Here is a 20,103-nt window from a genome sequence, read left to right on the forward strand (position 1 = left end):
AACACTATTAATCCTTTTCAATATAATAAATTAATAATATATCGTCAAATTAGTAATATATAGTTATCTATACAAATTGCAATTGAGTTTAATCTTTAATTTTTGGAACATTTTCTCTCTTATTGCCGATTCAATTAGGTACAGTGTGTACTAGAAGTATTTGAATACGTATTTAAATTTTTTTAGAAAATGAAACAGTGTAACATGATGATTCATGAAAGAGTGCTTTTATAAACCTAATTGAATAAATAATTACTATTTAGAATGATAACAGACTAACTGTTCCCAGGAATAACGTTCGCGTCAATTTCTGTTACTCTCGTCATAACTTCGATCAGATCAGCTTAATAGTTAGTTAAGATCAGGTCACCTTTGGCAATAATAATATTACTTTGATTTACCCTCGCACAATTATTGATAAAATTTATATATATGATCATGATAAAGAAACACACTACTATACTATATATGCTGTAGGTTGATTTGTAAAGTCTTGGCTTTATTATATTTGACAGTTTCAATTTATCAACACATTTCCAGAGGTATGAAATTTGTATTTCCATAATCATAATCAATATCGGAGTCACGGCACAGCCCGGACGTAATGGACTAAAATACACATTCTCTAGTTTATATTTACTCGAGTGACTAATATCTTGTCAGATCTTATCACAGTTAGTGGGTCGTTTGTCACATTGCTTCATATTTAGACGTGTAATACGAGATGACCGGACGGAACTAGTTTATCAATCAAAACGTGTATTAGGGCAAAATAATTTTCGTTTCTTGAAAATCGGTTCTTGCTTAGATACTATGTATCTTGTAAAATTATATAATTTATGACTTATCCAATGTATAGACATAAAGCATGATTAATTTTATTAAATATAATAACGCAACTTCGTTACGTGAGCTAAGTGTACAAGTTAATACCATGTGAAATTATATAATTAATAAAACGGCCTCTTTGGTCGTTAGGCAAGCTTATAAGGCTGTAGATCTTAAGGTCTTCGTCACTAAAAATATATTTGCGCTCCCCGTGTTACAACAGTTCGAAGTTTGTAAATTTGAATTTGAAATTCGATTGGATTCTTTCCAAACGAATATCGTCATTCTTTGACTTACTTTTTACTATCATCTCGTCGGACTGTTAGGTTTAGAGATTAAACTTGTGTGACACACGATTGAGAACTATAATGCCTCTCGCGAAGTCAGCTTTGCTTGGAAATTTTGTGATTCGTTATAAATTATATTATAAAATCATTACCTTTTATTAAAACAAAACAACAAGCAAATGATTTTTTTCTTGCCTGAATATATACATGTACATATGTAAAATATGTTTGATCTTAACGAACAAGATGACACTTTAATAGTTAAAATTTCAATAAAATCATTAAAAACATCAGTATCTTTATACCGATTTCCTATTCTCTTATATTTAAATGAGTAGCTCTCTCTTACTTACGTTTTCCATTCCTTTCAATTACAAACTTATGTTACAAGCCAAATAGACAATTCGGTACAAGTGATGAGCTGAGAACTACAAACTTACAAAATCTCATAATATTATTATGAATTTGTATTGCCTTTATTTTGAACATATTGAGAACTATTTCAAGATTGAATATTTAGGCTAAATAGAGATACACGTCTATAAAGGTACGTCTCAAAAGGGTGTGTGATTTGCCGACGCTATATTTTTTTATCTATAGAAATACGTGAATAGGCAAACACCTGCGCTGCCCGACTAATAAAAGGCGAAACTAGTAACTACATTTTTCATTCAGTTAGCACTTTTTTCATCCTATTATTCCATTCCTATGTCAGGTGGGTCAATAAATACCTTCTAGAATAAGACATCACCACGCAATTTGCACAGACCTTTTATAATCTTATTATACAAAGCGCTACTGTGGAAAAGAATATTCTATTGGAAGAAAAGTTCAAAGCTCAGTTTTATACAATACCTAATATATTATAGATTAGACATAAACTCATTATTTAACTTTAATATATTTCATGTTACTTTCAAAGTCGATTTATGTAATCCCAAAATAAACGAATTTTAAGTTGAATATTTCGAATGAATATATATTTTAAGTGTCGCTCGCTCGAGACTTGTACCTCGCGTCTAACATTTGAATAGCGTTTCAATCGTCACTGGATAGATAGCGCTAATTGGTCGTTTGAGAGGCACCGCTAATGCGCCGGAGCAATAAATCCTATCCGATCAACGACCCTACGCATTGATCAAGATCATCGGGATTAAAGGGAACATCAAATAATACAAACGTTTACAATTCGAAAGCCAAGAATAGGTTTTAATAGAAATTCTAAAGAATAATAACATTGAAGAAGCGATATGGTCAAGAAAAACAAAGAACACGCTATGTCTTAATAAATATTCATAGTATAATAAACTATGTATCTACATACATACATACAATAAAACAACAACCACAGCCTGTAAATTTCCCACTGCTGGGCTAAGGCCTCCTCTCCCTTTGAAGAGAGGTTTCGAAACACATTACACCACGCTGTTCCAATGTGGGTGGGTGGAATACACATGTGGAAGAATTTCTATAAAATTAGACACATGCAGGTTTCCTCACGATGTTTTACTTCACCGCCGAGCAAGTGACAAATTAAGTACATGAATACTCAGTGGTGCTTGCTTGCGTTTGAACCCGCAATCATCGGTTCAGATGCACTCGTTCTGACCCTTGGGCCATCTCAGCTCATCTATCTATATATATAATAATAATCTATGAATATTTTCGAGCGATAAATTATAGTTTAAACACAACATCTCATTGTAAAAGAACCCGTGTGAAATCATATGAAAATATATTAATGTCAATTTCGAAGGCTAAGTTTGATAAATTTATTTGAAGATTAAATATTATCACATCGACAAACATATGTACACAGCCCTGATCAAACATTACACGTATAATATTACGTTTCAATTCATAGAAGTTTGTTAATTTACTAGCGAATATTTCCTTAATTTTCTACAGTTCAGAGTACTACTCAAAGCCATTAATTACATAAATTTGTTAATAGATACTTACTAATATACAGGCCGTTAAATAGTGTTTAAATCACAGGTATGTTATGAAGGTTTTAATTCAAAAAGAAATTAATTAAAGCCCAGAAATTTGGCTATGTATGTATTTCTGTCTCGGAGAGCACGTAGTTTAATGCATATGGGATATACCCAAGGGTAAGCCCTTGGATTACAGTCATGCCCATCAGAGAATTTAGTGCACTTCTATTTGTACCCACACATATGAATATGTCATGCGCCGTTAGACAGTCTCCCTTGAGATAAACGTGGACGAAACCAATAGCGATGCAATATAAAACTAATTTAAAAAAATTCAATAACATAACACTTCAGCACTCTTTCACCTCTCTAAAGAAGAATGATTACATTTTTTATCGATATTTTGATAACCATACTTGTGTTAGAGCTGAGATGGCCCAGTGGCTAGAACGCGTGCATATTAACCGATGATTGCAGGTTCAAATCCAGGCAAGCACCACTATATATATATATTTGCTTAATTTGTGATTATAATTCATCTCGTGCTCGGCGGTAAAGGAAAACATCGTGAGGAAACCTGCATGTGACTATTTTCATCGAAATTCTGCCACATGTGCATTCCACCAACACGCATTGGAACAGCATGTTGGAATATGTTCCAAACCCTCTCCTTAATGGAAAAGGAGTCCTTATCCCAGTAGTGGGAAATTTACAGGCTGTTACTTTACTTGTATTAAAAACAATATTAAAAATAGTTCTGCTGCAATTAACGGTAATAATAAAAAACCTAATTAATAGATCGACCTTCTAATCAATATCAACGTTATAATTTGATAAATAACCTTATTCTCTTCAAGGTGACAAAGTTATGGAAGATGTGACATTTGTATCGAGCATGTATATAATCGTAGCAAGGCGATCTCAGTTCAAGAACACGAGATACCGCGAGCTATTTACTGCAACATTTATATGTTATATTTCATTTGACCGAAATTAATAACACGACCTTCGTACATTAAAATTAAAATTGAATTTAATTAATTATCAAAGGGAAGTAACTGACATAATATTTTAGTGATTAGATAACATCATATGACCTTATGAACGTTGATTGGCGAGTGTTTAATTAAACGATCGAAAAACAAAAAAAAACTTTATTCAAAAAGGCTCACAAACTATTTTTAATAATTACGTTACATTTGTAAATTCAATATAAAACTAGAATGGTTTAGTTCTTTACGTACCTAATTGATAAAGATAAAACATTGCTTAGATAAGCTTAGCTAAAGGGGGTATAGGGGGCGCCGTAGGAAACGGAAGTCTTGAAATTTAGCGACCTGCAGCGGAAATCAGACGATGTACTCGGACTTCGGACGTCTTAGGAAACATAATACAAATTTCATTGGAAGGTAAAATTTTTATATTTCTTTTTGTCGTACCTAATTAAAGAAGATACAAAATTGCTTAGCTAATACTCCATGGAACATTTATAGGTAAAGCAATATATATACTGTCTGTTTTAATTTATAAATCATCTTGCATAATCTTATCTTCCTGTATGTTATTGCACACTAACAGTTTATTAACAGCCTTGTCTTCACTGAGTTACTTTCGCCAGTTCCACTCAGCTCTGGAGATTTATTTCCAAGGTAGATTATGACAATTAATAAAGGAGTACAATCATTGCAGCTAAATATTTAGCAATGGAACATAATTCTCTTTTATCAAGACCATAAATAACACAGAATAAAATAGTTGACTGTATTTTTGTTATGGATTATTTCGTCAGAGAGATATCGGTCAAGAGTCACCAAGAAATAAAAACCATTAAGTAACACTAAGATGCTATATCCCTGTATTTACACTGGATCACTCAGATTTTAAATAAAATAAAAAACAGTAAGTATTGCCGTCTAGCGATAGAATTCGGTGTGGCTTGTTATTCGTTTGTTAATATTCTGTTCTTTACGGTTGACGCCTTCAGTACTTCCCAACCAATGCACCAATATATATTAATACTATAACTGTAAAAGTAACTCAGTCAGTCTGCCACTCTTTCACGACCAAATCAATGAACCGAATTTGATGAAATTTGGTATGAAGAAAACTTGAATTCCAAGCAAGGAGATGAGCTACTTTTTTGCCCAACACATGACAACTTACACCCTAAAACGGTACCTAGGCCGCGGGCTAACTACAAGTAATAAATAATCAGATAAAGATTTTAAAAGCACACAGACACCTTGGTGGTAGGGCTTTGTGCAAGCCCGTCTGGGTAGGTACCACCCTCTCATCAGTTATTCTACCGCCAAATAACAGTACTCAGTATTGTTGTGTTCCGGTTTGAAGGGTGAGCGAGCCAGTGTAACTACAGGCACAAGGGACATAACATCTTAGTTCCCAAGGTTGGTGGCACATTGACGATGTAAGGAATAGTTAATATTTTTTACAGCGTTATTGTCTATGGGTGATGATGACCACTTACCATCAGGTGGCCCATATGCTAGTCCGCCAACCTATAACATTAAAAAAAAAACACGAAACTAGTAAAAGTACTAAGTACCAGTAAAGAACATCTCAATAAAATTTAATTGAATCATATTAATAGTAACAATAAAAATAAACTAATGTCTACTTAAAAAATAAAATACTGCAAATCACGATCCTTGTTTAGATAAAAAATAAACGCTCGCCTGAGAATGACACTACAATATAAAATCGGAGATTGTCACGTAAATGTACTTCAAAGAGCTTTCAAAATAAACAACATTTCCAACGCACACATACAAAAATAGAACATACACATACTATGGACGGCATCATCATTTCATTGAATCGACGTTGAAAAACTTTGATAGATTTCAAAAAAAGTATTAACATTATATACATTTATCTATACTACCAATAATGTACGACACTTGTGAGTAATTGTTTGTTCGTGTTTATTTGATCATACTTCAAATTTTTAAGCATAATTTAATTATGCAAGATTCCAAGCCTAAAAAAGATATAATTGAATATTTCAGCATATATGTTTCTGGAGTATATGTAATTCAAGGTGTGATGTAGCCGCCCGGTTCAAACAAGCAGTGTTGGCTTACGAGTATCTTTCGTCTTCTAAAAGGAAATACTGAAGTGTTCCGAGCGACGTAAATTGCCGCTATCAATCAGCTGACACACGAGGCTAGTTGCACATGTACTGGGATATTATATGTAATATGTTGTAGATACGAGCGGACTTTATCAATTGCAAAACAGGATAATACGAGTAGAACTAACGATTTTAATAAATAAGTATATATATATGAGACAACATCACATACATTACTCTGGTCCCAATGTAAGTAGCTAAATGACTTGTGTTATGTTATGTTATGTGGAAAATCAGAAGTTTTTCTACCTCGACCCGGCCAGGAATCAAACCTGGGACCTCGAGTGGCGTACCCATGAATACGATGTACTACACTACTCGACCACGAAGGTCGTTTTTTTCGTTCATGTGAACTATGATCGTAGGTTAAGGTCGCAATACGAAATCACACCGCGTAAATTTTATTTTCACGGGTGCAATGCTGATACTTAATACACTACAGAATTTGTTTATTTACGACATCACATTAGAAACTTCTAAAATTATCAGTGTTTCTTTATATGGTTCTTATATTATATACAAAAACTTTCCTCTAAAATTACTCTACCTATTAAAAAAATCACATCAAAATCCGTTGCGTAATTTTAAAGCATACATAGGGTGACAGCGATAAGCGGCTTTGTTTTAAACTATGCCAATGATTGTAGGAAAGTATAAAAAATACACACTGCGAATAGGTTTACTCGTGATTTTTAATAGTCCTATGGTGTTGTTGACTAACATAGAAAATGTAAATCCAAAACACGTTCAATTAGTAACAAACATTTTTTTTAATTATAAGCAATGATATTCTAATAAACAGATATGTTATATCCATACTAAACAACAGAAAAAAGTGTGCCGCGCCGGGGACCGTTTATTTTAGTTTATTTTTACATTTCGTTAAAAGTAAAAAGGATAGCTTGATAAAAACAATAAGTAAAAGGGATAACAAGATGTTTTAATTACGCAAAACGTATTTCTACCTAATTATGATGTATTATAACGTATTACTATGTAAAACAACTAAAGGCAAACGTCCCAGTTAGGACGTTTTCTAGTCTTCACTTTTTGAGCGTTAATAACATATCTGTTTACTACAACATCATTGTCTATAAGCCTTTAATTCCTTACTATCATATAATTATTCCTACTACAAATTCATGACTCAGGAGAATAAATTAAAACCATAAAGATGAAACGTATCATTAAAATCCATAAATTCATTTTCGGAAGTACAAACACATGTATGACTTATCTGATTAAATAATGGTATTCAATTGCCTACTAATGCAATAATCAATCTATATATTTGATGTTTTACTACCTGACGAATGAAAACGTATTCTACAATACAATACGAAAACGGATACTATCGTTATGATTGCTTAAAAGTATATTTTCATTATTGTATTTATAACATGTTGAAGTATGTGACAAATTAGTAGCGGAAAAGCGGTTATAACCGCAAAAAACTGGTTTTCGTGCAGAAGTGAAGCGGACGTAACCGCTTATATCTAGATTTTGTAAACTATAGACTTTTTTACGTTCCACCGATCTCATTCATCCTCGTAATTTATTCAAGCGTTGTCAATCTGTCTGCTTTTTCAAATAAATATATAAAATATGAATTGAGTTTGCTCACAAAAAATCATGAATAGCTACCGGTTTACGTATGGATGGGTTTTGAAAAATAGGGATAATTCAATAGACGTTTATTTTAGAGATAATAACAAAAAAAAAATGTCATCCCTTTGTTATTTTTTCCCTATATCGTTATCAACAAAGGTGTCGAAACGTGACGGTAACGTATATTTATATAATAATAGTCGAATTGGCAATATTTTATCTATATTTTTATTTTATTGGTCATCATGACAGTTGAAGAAAGACAGTAGTTATTTTCTGATAGTTTCCCAACACTGGCCAGGTTAAATAAGCCAACAATTTTTTTTTTATAAATTATTGCACTGAAAACACTGCACTAAAGACAGGGTACAAAGGCGGGCTTATTGCTAAAATAGGTATCGTTTACGCGATGTGGTTGATTAAAAATTGTGAGAAAACCTACACGTGTCGGATTAGATTCTATCACGTGTGTATCCATAAGGCCGAACTAAATTATAAATTAAACTTCATTGTCAACGTAAAATCATTATAATTGCCAATTCATAGTCAAAGTACATATTGCAACATGGAAAATAAACTACCCCAATTGTAGGCATAACTAAAATTTTCTGAAAACTTAAATTTTTCAATAAAAGAAATAAATAATTATGCATCGAAAGTTATATACGTTACAAAAGTAAAGTAAAGTTTTCCACTGCTGGGTTTCTCTATTCCATCGCTGCTCCAAAATACGGTTACGGATTTTTTCACAATGTTTTCCTTCATAGAGGAACAAGATATTAATTATACAAAAATGAAAATTCAGTGATCCTTTCCTTAACTTCAACCAACAGTTTTTCATTCCTAAGTGTGCTAAAATCCATGGACATTAAGTCTAACTCACAAGCAAGTATGATATGGCGATGGCCTTTTTTTCGACCGTGGTATATTCACGGATTGTTACTTTTATGGGAATCTAGACTTAAAAGGGTAAGGTACCGTTAGCAAAATAAACAAAATGTCAGTCAAATGCCATTACGTCGGATTGGTCGTTTTGCGACGAGCGGTCTCGCTTCGCATCGTCACTTGCGTCGTTTCAGTAGTTTTATTTCCACTTGAGATTTATGGTGGGTACCATAATATAGCAATACAGCGCTTTATGGCAACCAATATAAATGTTCTGCTGTGTAATATATTTATACTTATTAAGAGAAAATAAATAAATGTTCGTACAAAGCTCGTATTTTTTTAGCTTTAAGTAAAGTAACAGCCTGTACATTTCCCACTGCTGAGATAAGGCCTCCTCTTCCATTAAGGAGAGGGTTTGGAACATATTCCACCACGCTGTTCCAATGCGGGTTGGTGGAATGCACATGTGGCAGAATTTCGATGTAATTAGACACATGCAGATTTCCTCACGATGTTTTCCTTCACCGCCGAGTACTAGATGAATTATAAACACAAATTAAGCACATATATATAGTGGTGCTTACCTGGGTTTGAACCCAGAATCATCGGTTTAGATGCACGCGTTGTAACCACAGGGCCATCTCAGCTCACTTTTTTTTTACTTCACTTCACTTTTCAGCTTTATTTATGACAAAATATATGTCATAAGTCTTATCAAATCGCGTCTTTATAATTAACTTGATAGCTCAAAATCACAAACGAGGCCATTGTAGCGTTGGTCATCTGAGTCTTCCAGTTGGTTACGTTAATTTAATAGCCTTCTAATATTCCTTGAGCGATTGTTATAATAGATCTTGAAATACTTAACAAAAACATTGAACCAACCGCAGGTTATCAGGTTACATTATATCAATAACATATTCCGGTATAACTAATCAGATGTTTGAGTGATCATCGCTCAAATAGATAACGCGATCATGCATGTTCGATAGTTCGATGACTCGTTTGTTAATATCGAGCAGAAATATATACAAAAAAGGGTCACGTCTTTCTGCGTTACTTGTGTGATATATTTGAAGTGAAACGTTTACGACGAAAATATGTGGCTATATAAAAATCCATATAACAGGGCTGAGTTGTAAGTAATGTTCCTTTGAATCTTTTGTCGAATAAAAAGTTTAACTCAAATTTGGTATCGATTAATTGTTTTTAAAAATAATCGTATTGTATTAGTTCCTAAGACATCGATTTCAAATGGTAGTAATTATAATAAGGTGGGTATGAAATTAATTGATCGTATATAACTTAAAAAAATTGTTTATTGAATTGGATTGTTATTATATAAATTATAAGTTATGTAAAACAAACGCCTTACTACGTATGATTTTTGAGAAATTTACAATCAGTAAGAAACTCTTTTATGTTGAGTGAAGATTCGTACTCTTGACTTTGAACCAATAATCAAAATATGTGTAAGAAGTAATCGTTTCATTACATAATGATTCACCTGAGACCAAATTAACTTTCTCGGAGAATAATAAATAAATTGAAAAGCTTATATTTATTCTCTACAATGTTTTTGTGCAACCGGTACCATCAAAATACCAATAAAGACAAAAATATCAGACACACCAACACAAATTGACCAATACGACATTATATTTATGACAAGACTGCGTTGGAACGAAATGGAATTCCCTAAGAATCGTAACGGCTTAAAATGAAACATCCAATTACATTTTATAGCCCTTCATTGTGTTTATACTAGTTATGGATAATAAACACTATCATGTAAAAATCGTCGTTCCAGTAACACACGCTACATGAAACATCTTGATGTTCCGTTGGTACAATATGTCAAACGAGCAGCCGGCCGGCAGCGGAGCGTGTCGCCGGCAATTATTTATACCATATGTAGTCATTTAGTACGAAACGTCAATTGCGATGCTTAACCACGACGTTTTAATTAAAATGACAAATGGAAAATGCCTTTAAATAGCAATAATCTCTGAAATTATATTACGATTGTATGTTCGATGAAATATTTCATACATTTCAGGCTATCTGTTTAATAATATTTCATCAGCTGTGAGGATAGTTCCGACTTAGTTAAGTCAATTACAAAATAAGGTAAAGTGTCAACAATGTAGTTGCATTAATAATAATTAATTTCTAACTACATATAACTATAGAAATAAACGAAATGTAAATCAAACGAACCCTACTAAAACTACTAAAATTAAATACATTATTTCTTGCTTCAAGAAGAAAAACATTCCAAAATATTCTATGCAATATTTAAAAACTTTACAACTAAGTACGCTAAAAGAAAACAATTAAAGGGAAGAGATAACATCAAAGAATAATAAACAAATAGGTATACATTCCATACTATAAATGATAATGAATAATGACAATACTAATATACATACAGGTGATGATATAAATAGCGAATGCGATACAGAAAGCAGTACTAAGACGATGTGTTTTAAATTAAAACCAACTTCGGTTACAAACCACCCAGACTGTAAAACGTCACCTAAAACCATAACGCGAGACGTGTAAATATAGACCGAGGGTAGAATAAATGGCATCTATCCTTGGATTTATGGATACATACTGACAAACATACAGTCAATGGGAAATAACATCGTCTTGAGGACATTATATGAACTTATGAGCAGGTAAAGCTAATAAATGCTCACTACAAAAGATAGCTTGATAAGAAAATTACAATATGCACTATTTCCAAAACATTATGACCTACTTTAGCTTTTCATGTAGTGTAAATATAAATTGGCTTTCAAACAAGTTGCACGAAACTCATACAAACCATTTTGAAGCCTATAAAATTTTTTCAAGTAACGACGACAATTTACAAGTTTAAATTACTGTCAAGAAATTTATATCGATAAAAAAAGATAAATCAAAAAGTTTACATGATACTTTCTTCGAACAAGACAACGTATCATCAATTAAGAACCTGTCCTCGATCGCAGCACAAGCACAAGTATTCAATTTGTTAATACATTATGCGAAGCAATCAACAATCTATCAACGGTTAATTGACTATTAATATTCCAGGGAAGTAAACATCTGTTTATTTCTTATCAACGCTTCATGAAGTGGGTTGATAAATCATGAAAGGATTTGACTTATGTTCGATGTTATACAACGAAGCCTACAACTGTTTTTGTCAATTAACTTCTGTGTCCAAATTGAATTAATTTCCACAAACGACACGCTACGTTATAATATAAGTAATTTGATAGAAAAGAGTAACTACTAATCTATTTGTCGAACTTTTAGGAACCGTTTGACCAAATGCCCAAAACGGTGGTAGATATAAACTTAAGTTAGTGTTCATACAAGAAACATCTTGACAGCGCATAGTATAAATTATATTATGAGATTAAGAAAAATATTTATCACAATTCTAAACAGTTCAATTAACTGTTTTACTCTCATCTTTTTAATGAAATTGGCGTTATTAACGTTCCAACAAGTACACTAGTAATTTCTCGCATTTTCCATTAAGTGCTCGTGTTATTAGAAAAATAGTAAATGACGATGTTTTATAAAATTACCTTCTACACAGCCGCTTACATTAACAAGTCATCTTGTGACAAAATGATCACCTACCATCATCAATATTAAATAAATAAATATTATCTTATTACTATCAAACACTATAGCTGTCACACCATTGCGTATTCCTATACATAATTTCTGTTTACGATTATTTCGTGTTCCGTTTTGAAAGATAATCTTAACAAGATGTTAGTACCATCCACTCATTAGATATTCTATCACGACAGTACTCAGTATTGTTGTATTCCGATTTGAAGGGTGAGTGAGCCAGTGTAACTACAGGCACAAAGGACATAACATCTTTGTTCCTAAGGTTGGTGGCGCATTGGTGATGTAAGGAATAATATTTCTTACAGCGACATATTCTATGGGCGGTGGTGACCATTAGATGCAACATATGATCGTCCGCCATCCTATGCCATAAAAACAAGTACATGCAAAATTCTTGGTCCTTCCTCAACAGGATATGAGGTCTGAGCCAAGCAGTTCGACATTTATAGTCTGTTGCTTTACTAGCACTGAATCACGGTTTTGTGAGCTCTAAATCATCGGAATTAGTAATATTAAGGATGTTACAACTTGAAACACACGTAATAAGAAAAGTGAACTTACTACGATGAGTAATATAGAGCAATGGAAGTATCTGGATCACCTCAAGTGGTTCTAATTAGGTGATTGCTCAGGTCAATAGAATTATGTAAATTGATAGTAAGTGATCCTTGTATAGTATTACAAACATCTCGACAGTCGCGTCCTTTGAATGGTATACTCGTATCGTCAACACGCGAGTTAGTGATTCTATTTAGATGTGTTTTTTTAGAGATTAGCTTTATTTTTAGCACTTATTGCTTTCTGCCGTCTTGCATAAATTTAACGATTTACGCGAGACGGCAGATTAACGACTTAGGCAGGAGCTGTATGCCAGTAGCCGCAGAAAGACCACAGTGGCGTGCATTTGGAGAGGCCTTTGTCCAGCAGTGGACAAACATGGGTTTCTGATGATGATGATTTACTGATTTCAAGGAGATACAAATATTAGAATTGGACCCAAATATAGTTCAAGAGCTCAGAATTTATACAGGGGCCTTCATTGCTGTTGAAGTTTGATGTACACTGTTGCCTTTACTTCGTCTATGGCGTAGTATACTTATATGGATTTCACAACGTACATTTTCGACGCCATCATGGTATAGAAATCTTACAATCAAAGCACACATTTACGTCTGTATAATGTAAAGAAGATTTTTTATCGACTATAAAAACGCCTGTATAAGTAACGGTAACCTAACTTCATAATTAACAACACTACGGTGTAAAAACGACCATAAGCATTTACTTAATAATGGCTATCGTTTTAATTATGATTCATGTGTTAAGGAGCAATGAATAACCATAACTTATAAGAAATATACATTATTGTAAGTTTTTTTTAACTGGTAAATAAAAAAAGATAATTTATTGTATTGTTTGCAAATAAATTATGTACTTTTGATAATAGTGGTAATTATCAAAAGTACATAATTTATTATGTTAAAAAGCTTGAAGCTATTTATTATGTTCGTTTTTATTTTTTCAAATTCAAAAAGCTCAAAACGCGTCGTAATACTTAATGTTCTAGGACGTCAAAATGACTGAGAACCACAGTCATGTTATTGCATTTATCTTTTATACTTCACTAAGAAATGCTACAGAAATCTCTGTAGAGACTTGTTTCCGGAATCTTACTTAGTTCATTTTTTTTCTTTTAACCTTGAATTTCTTTATCTATTGTTAGAGTTGCTCGGAAAGTTACAATTCACTTAATAAGGAAACGATTACATCACAGATCCTTCCTAAGCTGATTATTATGTTAATTAATCATTCATATTCGACGTGATATCTATTTCAATGCAAATGGTATAAAGAAGAACCACAAGTAAGGAAAATGACAATGACCGTTTTTTTGTTATTCTTTTAGGTCTTCTTTAAAATACGAGTATTATTTTTTTTATAAGTCTTGGTGGTAGGGCTTTGTGCAAGCCCGCCTGGGTAGGTACCACCCACTCATCAGTTATTCTACCGCCAAATAACAGTACTCAGTATTGTTGTGTTCCGGTTTGAAGGGTGAGTGAGCCAGTGTAACTACAGGCACAAGAGACATAACATCTTAGTTCCCAAGGTTGGTGGCGCGATGACGATGTAAAGAATAGAAGAAAAATTGAAGGCTCAGTGAAACGATATCCAATATTTTTAAACAAATTGGTAATTTATATCAACCTAGTTGTCGCTCTCGAGTTTTTAGGTACCTTAAGTTTTTAATAGCAAATTTCACCAAATTCAGTTCTGTTTTTTCGCCATTATTGTTATGTTAGTATTGATATAGACAACGTTGCATATGCAACATTAAATGATATACATTACTATATTATTATATTATATACTACTATATTATTATATTATAATGATATACACAAAGGTTATCGTGAGCCAAAATATTAGTAAATTATTTCGCATATCGATTTCCCTAAAAGGTTAAAATGTAATTTATGGGAGCAAATTTAAAGACTAAAAACCTGTTAGTATTGTATCTATAAACATTTAAGTAGCAAAAAAAAAATACAGTCAAGTATTTTTATAAATCAAGTTGTCTACATATTCGACCAGTACATTCGAAATAAACTATAGGAAGCAAGTAAACTAGGAAAAAAACGCGTTGACGGTCAAATCGGCTTATGTACTTATCAGATGCCTCACTACAGCGGCTTCCGTCGACATTTCCATAATAAGGATTATTTTTAACCGCTCGACTATAAAATGAAGATAAATTACTGCTTAGGAAATATTTGAAAAGGATACATTTATTTTTATTATTAAATCATCAAACTATAAGCATGCGTTACAGTTTAGATGTATAAAATATTAATTTACATAGCAGGTTTAAAGTATTATAAAGTAAACAGTACAGATAGACGTATTCTGTTATCAAAGAGCAATACTAAGTATTGTTGTGTTCCGGAAGGATGAGTAATCCAGTGTAACTACAGGCACAAGTGACATAACAGCTTTCTCACCACGTTGGTGACGTATGAAAGATCTAAAGGATACTCTGAATTTTGTAATCACTTCTGTATATCGTCATACTTTCACATTTATGCTTTCAGTATATAATTATGCAAAAGAAAACTCAAATATATATAGCAAAACAAATTACACTATTCTATGAAAGGAAGATGTATTGACTGCGTGTCATTCAGACAGCTGATTGAATGGCTAATTATGCTAGTGGCATGCGCAATACGTGTCGGCGATTTTGTCGAAACGCGGTACTCTTTCGCACAATACCCACGTTGAAATACAAAATGACATCCGCAAATGTAATATTCCTCTGAACAAAGACCTTCGCCCCTCTTCCTCAGCTGAACAGACTTTCTATCCTCTCGATTTATTTTATTATCATTGAGGTAACCAGATGTAATAAATATATTTACGAACAAACTTAAACGTTTTAGAGGTATTATACACATACTCGTATACATTAAAGGAAAATATTTTCTCGCTAAGACAACAAGCCTTTCCAACGATAAGCCTTTACTCATCTATAACATATTTATACATCACATAGGTTTATAGATTGATGGGTTTCCAGTCAAATGAAGCTATGATTCCATAAGCTTAGATTATGGTTTATGGTTCTTTATCGAGATATATCTTTTTCTGGATATTATATATATGTACATATCGGTTAATCATTATATGATATTAATTTATTTACTTGATTTAAATATTACCTAGCAGCAACTCTTGTTTTATCTCTATCCTTTTTAGTAATCAAAATACTTCAAGCCTCGTAGACAATTTTACCATTCGTACACAAAAGAAAATATTTTCTAAATGAATTAATCGGACACCAATGGAACGAATTATAAAAAAAATGTAATCAAAACACATTCTCTAACCATGACAAATATTTGCCAACCAAATATATGAAGATATCTATACCACAGTATCCACAAAACTTAAAACAAGTACTTACATAGAAGAAATGCGGCCTCAGTCTCCCTATGGTGTACTTGGCGACGTCGGTCGTGAGCTGCTGGCAGGCACACCCGAAGAGGAACACCCCTATAACCCGGTACGCTTCCCATACCCAGGCCGGTATCTCCTTGCCGAGGATCACTCGGGATCGACCGCCTCTGTAGTCCCGCAGCCTGATCCACTCAGTGAGACACATCTGGCGACAAAAATCAAAATCAAAATCAAAGTATACTTTATTCAAGTGGGCTTTTACAAGCACTTTTGAATCGTCATTTAACAATTAAGTGAAGCTACCACCGGTTCGGAAAGTAGATTCTACCGAGAAGAACCGGCAAGAAACTCAGTAGTTACTCTTTTTCAAAATTTAAAAAAATACAGTCATGTTAGTTAATTTTTAAGTTAATACAATTATTAAATTAATATATCCTGCCTGGAAGTCAACAGGTATTAATTCCACGTTTTTTTGTCATCTACAAAATCTTGTATCGAATAATACGCCTTTTAATAAAAAAAGAACAATCATGAAACGTAATCAAGTTTTCATTAAATCTTTAACTAATCTGTAATTTATTTCTTGTAAATCTTCGTTTCCAGATTAATCTATAAAGTAGACGCAATAAAGGTGATTTAATTAATTATTAGTGAGAAAAATGAGGATGCTAATTATAAAAGAATACTAGGAAAGAAGACAAGGTCTTGAAATTAAACCAAGAACAATGGTGTTCCGTAATTGTAATTTGAGTCATTACATCAAATAAATTATACAAATAATTATGAACTATGGACCAGGATTGAAATGTTGCCAGTTCTTATAAATACTGAGGCCAAATATAACAAAGATAATTTTAATGACAAAAAAAAAATTGGCATTGAAAGGAACATTAACAAAAACCTTCGCATGAGAACCTCAAAAATTTGCAATTCGTGTACATGATATGATAAAAATCTATCGAAGTGGGTCAATAGGACCGCTAAATTATACATTATGTATGACGTGACCAATATATTGATTAATTATTGATGTCAGTCGCATGCTGAATGATTTATTGAGTGCGATATTACATAACAGATCACATATCATTTTATATTAAATCTTTATACACCGAGTATTAATTTTCGACCACTATAGCGTGTTTATACATGATTCCTCGTCTCCAATAGCTTCTATAGTATTCAGGGGTTTTACTCACTTGGTGGTTGGGTTTTTGTAAGCCCATGGTACCACATAATCATCATATTCTACCACCTAGCATAAATACTTTGTATTGTCGTGTAATGTTTAAAGACAACTAAAGTATTGCCTTCCGATGTATCCGTCTATTTCTATTATTATTATATTATATTATATTATTATATACTTTTTTATAGAACATTGTATAAACTATTTTTTTATGGGTTAATTTCCTACAGTATTTTTAATAACAACGATATTTCTTGTCAGTATATTATTCAAAATTTGTGAATTTATTTCATTGTTTGTTATTTAAATCATATTATAATATAGTTTTTTTTCTATATCGTAAAGTATTAGACAGATAAGCAGTTGGTAAAACTAGGTCGTGTACGTGAAGCTTCAGGACACAAGAGTATGTATTCATTTATTCTTTTAAAAAACAATATTAGAGGGGGATTTTAACGGAATAACTAATATCCTTGTTTCCCCTTGCAATTAATCTTTAAGCTTAATATAGGAGTGGGGTCGATAATAGTCCAAGGGATCGCCATCAAACCTAACATTTTTAAATAAGAATTTCAATGATGTTTTATAATAACTTATACAGTACAAAATAAGCTATTAAAAGTATCGAAATGTAATCCCGTGAGCGCATGCGACGCCACCGGAGACAAGGCCATCGTAAATTGCAGACGGAAATGATATTGCACATTACGTTCGAATGCCATGTTTTAATAAAAAAATGTATTTGTGGTGAGAAATTTACTTGGTAAGACTTTTTGCATATCATTCCAGGTATGTACTTACTACCTATTGTACCGCGGATATTATACCGCCACATAGAAATAATTAGTATTATTGTTTTCAGGTTTGAAGGGTCAATGAGCTACAGTACTGGCATATCGACTATAACATTTTAGTTCTCAAGTATGGTGGCGCATTATCGATGTAAAGAATAGTTTGAATTTCAATTCACCTATGTCTATGGACTGTGATGACCGATTAACTTTGATTGATCTATTTAGACGTCTACTGACCTATTAAACAAAACATACCAAATGACCAAAATTATATTGTGCTCTCAGTTGGAGAACACGATACGGATCCTACTAGGTTATTTATTGACGTAACAACAGTTCTAAATAATTTAACCAATATAAATGTTATTATTGTAAACGTAAATAGCAATAGGCATCTGAATGAATTGAAATTGAATTCAAAATTGAAATTACTATGTCGATACTTTAAAAATTGTACTTTCTTAAATGTAGTTAAAGGATCTCTGAATAGAAAGCAATATATAAATAATCTCTGTAAAGAAATTAATTATGTGATTGATTATAAAAATTACTACAGTCAATTTTTAATACCTAAAAATTTAATTTCTGTTATAACTAATAAAAATTTGCCAAAAAAAGGTACCATTCCATACTACTTTTCTTCCTCCCAAGATAAACAAAAATGTAGCACGCTTAAAAAAGAAAACATAGACGCCAAATTATCTAAAAAGGGAACGATACCATACTATTTTTCAACCACGGATAAATCATCAGATCGTCACAAACACAAATTAAGCGAGAAATATAATAAGTCATTTTTTCGTGAATAATAGTCGTATAACTCATAAAAGAACGTTGACTTTGTTTCATCAAAATATAGCTAGTGTGTTAAATAAGCAGAGTGATTTAGAGATATGTATTTATGAATTATTCAAAAATAATATTCCAATCGATATAATATGTCTTTCCGAAACGTTTATCAAGTCTGGAGATGAGTGGAACATAAATATTAACAATTATATATATGCTTCATACTTCTCGAGAAAAAACGAGAAAAGAGGCGGTGTTGGAATTTTGGTACACAAATCAATAAAATTTACAAAAATCACAAATATTGAAAAGTTTTGCATTGAAAAACAATTTGAATGTTGTGGTATTGAAATAAATTCAATAAATTATATAATTTTATGTATATACAGAACACCAAATTCAAATATAAACATTTTTTTTAAACAATTGGAAACATTATTACATAAACTTATATTACAAAAAAATAATAAAAAAGTTATAATTGCAGGAGATTTAAACATTAACACATTAAAACCATATCAAGAATGTTTGGATTTTAAAAATATTCTTTTAAATCATAATTTAACCCTTCATATAGATAAACCTACTAGACTTAATTCGTGTATTGATCATATTATAAGTAATGTAAAAAATGTTAAGTCCAAATTATATGACCTACACTTATCAGATCATAACACAGCACAAATTGCTGAATTCCCTTTACATTGTATTTTAAATTTAGAAAGCTACTACATAATGGTAAAAGATTACTCACAAATTAATCTTCAAAAGTTCCTACATTGTATATCCAATATAAGCTGGAATGATATTCTAACAGAAAATAACTGTAATAAAGCCTTTAACAGCTTTCATGACCTATTTATAATGTTTTATGACCTTTGTTTTCCACAAATAAGGATTAAAATTTCATTAAAAAATACAACTCCAAAATGGCTTACTAAAGGTATCAAAATAAACATAAAAATATTGAAATTGGTTATGATGGTCAAAATGTAGAAAAATGTATAGAAACAAAATTTTTAGGATTAACATTAGA

General features: G+C 32.0%; 1 protein-coding gene across 1 annotated transcript in view; it reads right to left on the reverse strand.

The window, feature by feature from the left end:
- Positions 1-20,103, reverse strand: part of LOC124537288 (putative phosphatidate phosphatase) — a 105,157-nt gene that overhangs the window by 23,467 nt on the left and 61,587 nt on the right. Inside the window, exon 3 of the mRNA XM_047114080.1 lies at positions 16,303-16,500. Coding sequence (XP_046970036.1) covers positions 16,303-16,500 — 198 coding nt within the window. The remainder of the gene's footprint in view (positions 1-16,302; positions 16,501-20,103) is intronic.

The sequence above is a fragment of the Vanessa cardui genome, chromosome 18 (genome assembly GCF_905220365.1).
Source record: "Vanessa cardui chromosome 18, ilVanCard2.1, whole genome shotgun sequence".
Classification (NCBI taxonomy): Eukaryota; Metazoa; Arthropoda; class Insecta; order Lepidoptera; family Nymphalidae; genus Vanessa; species Vanessa cardui.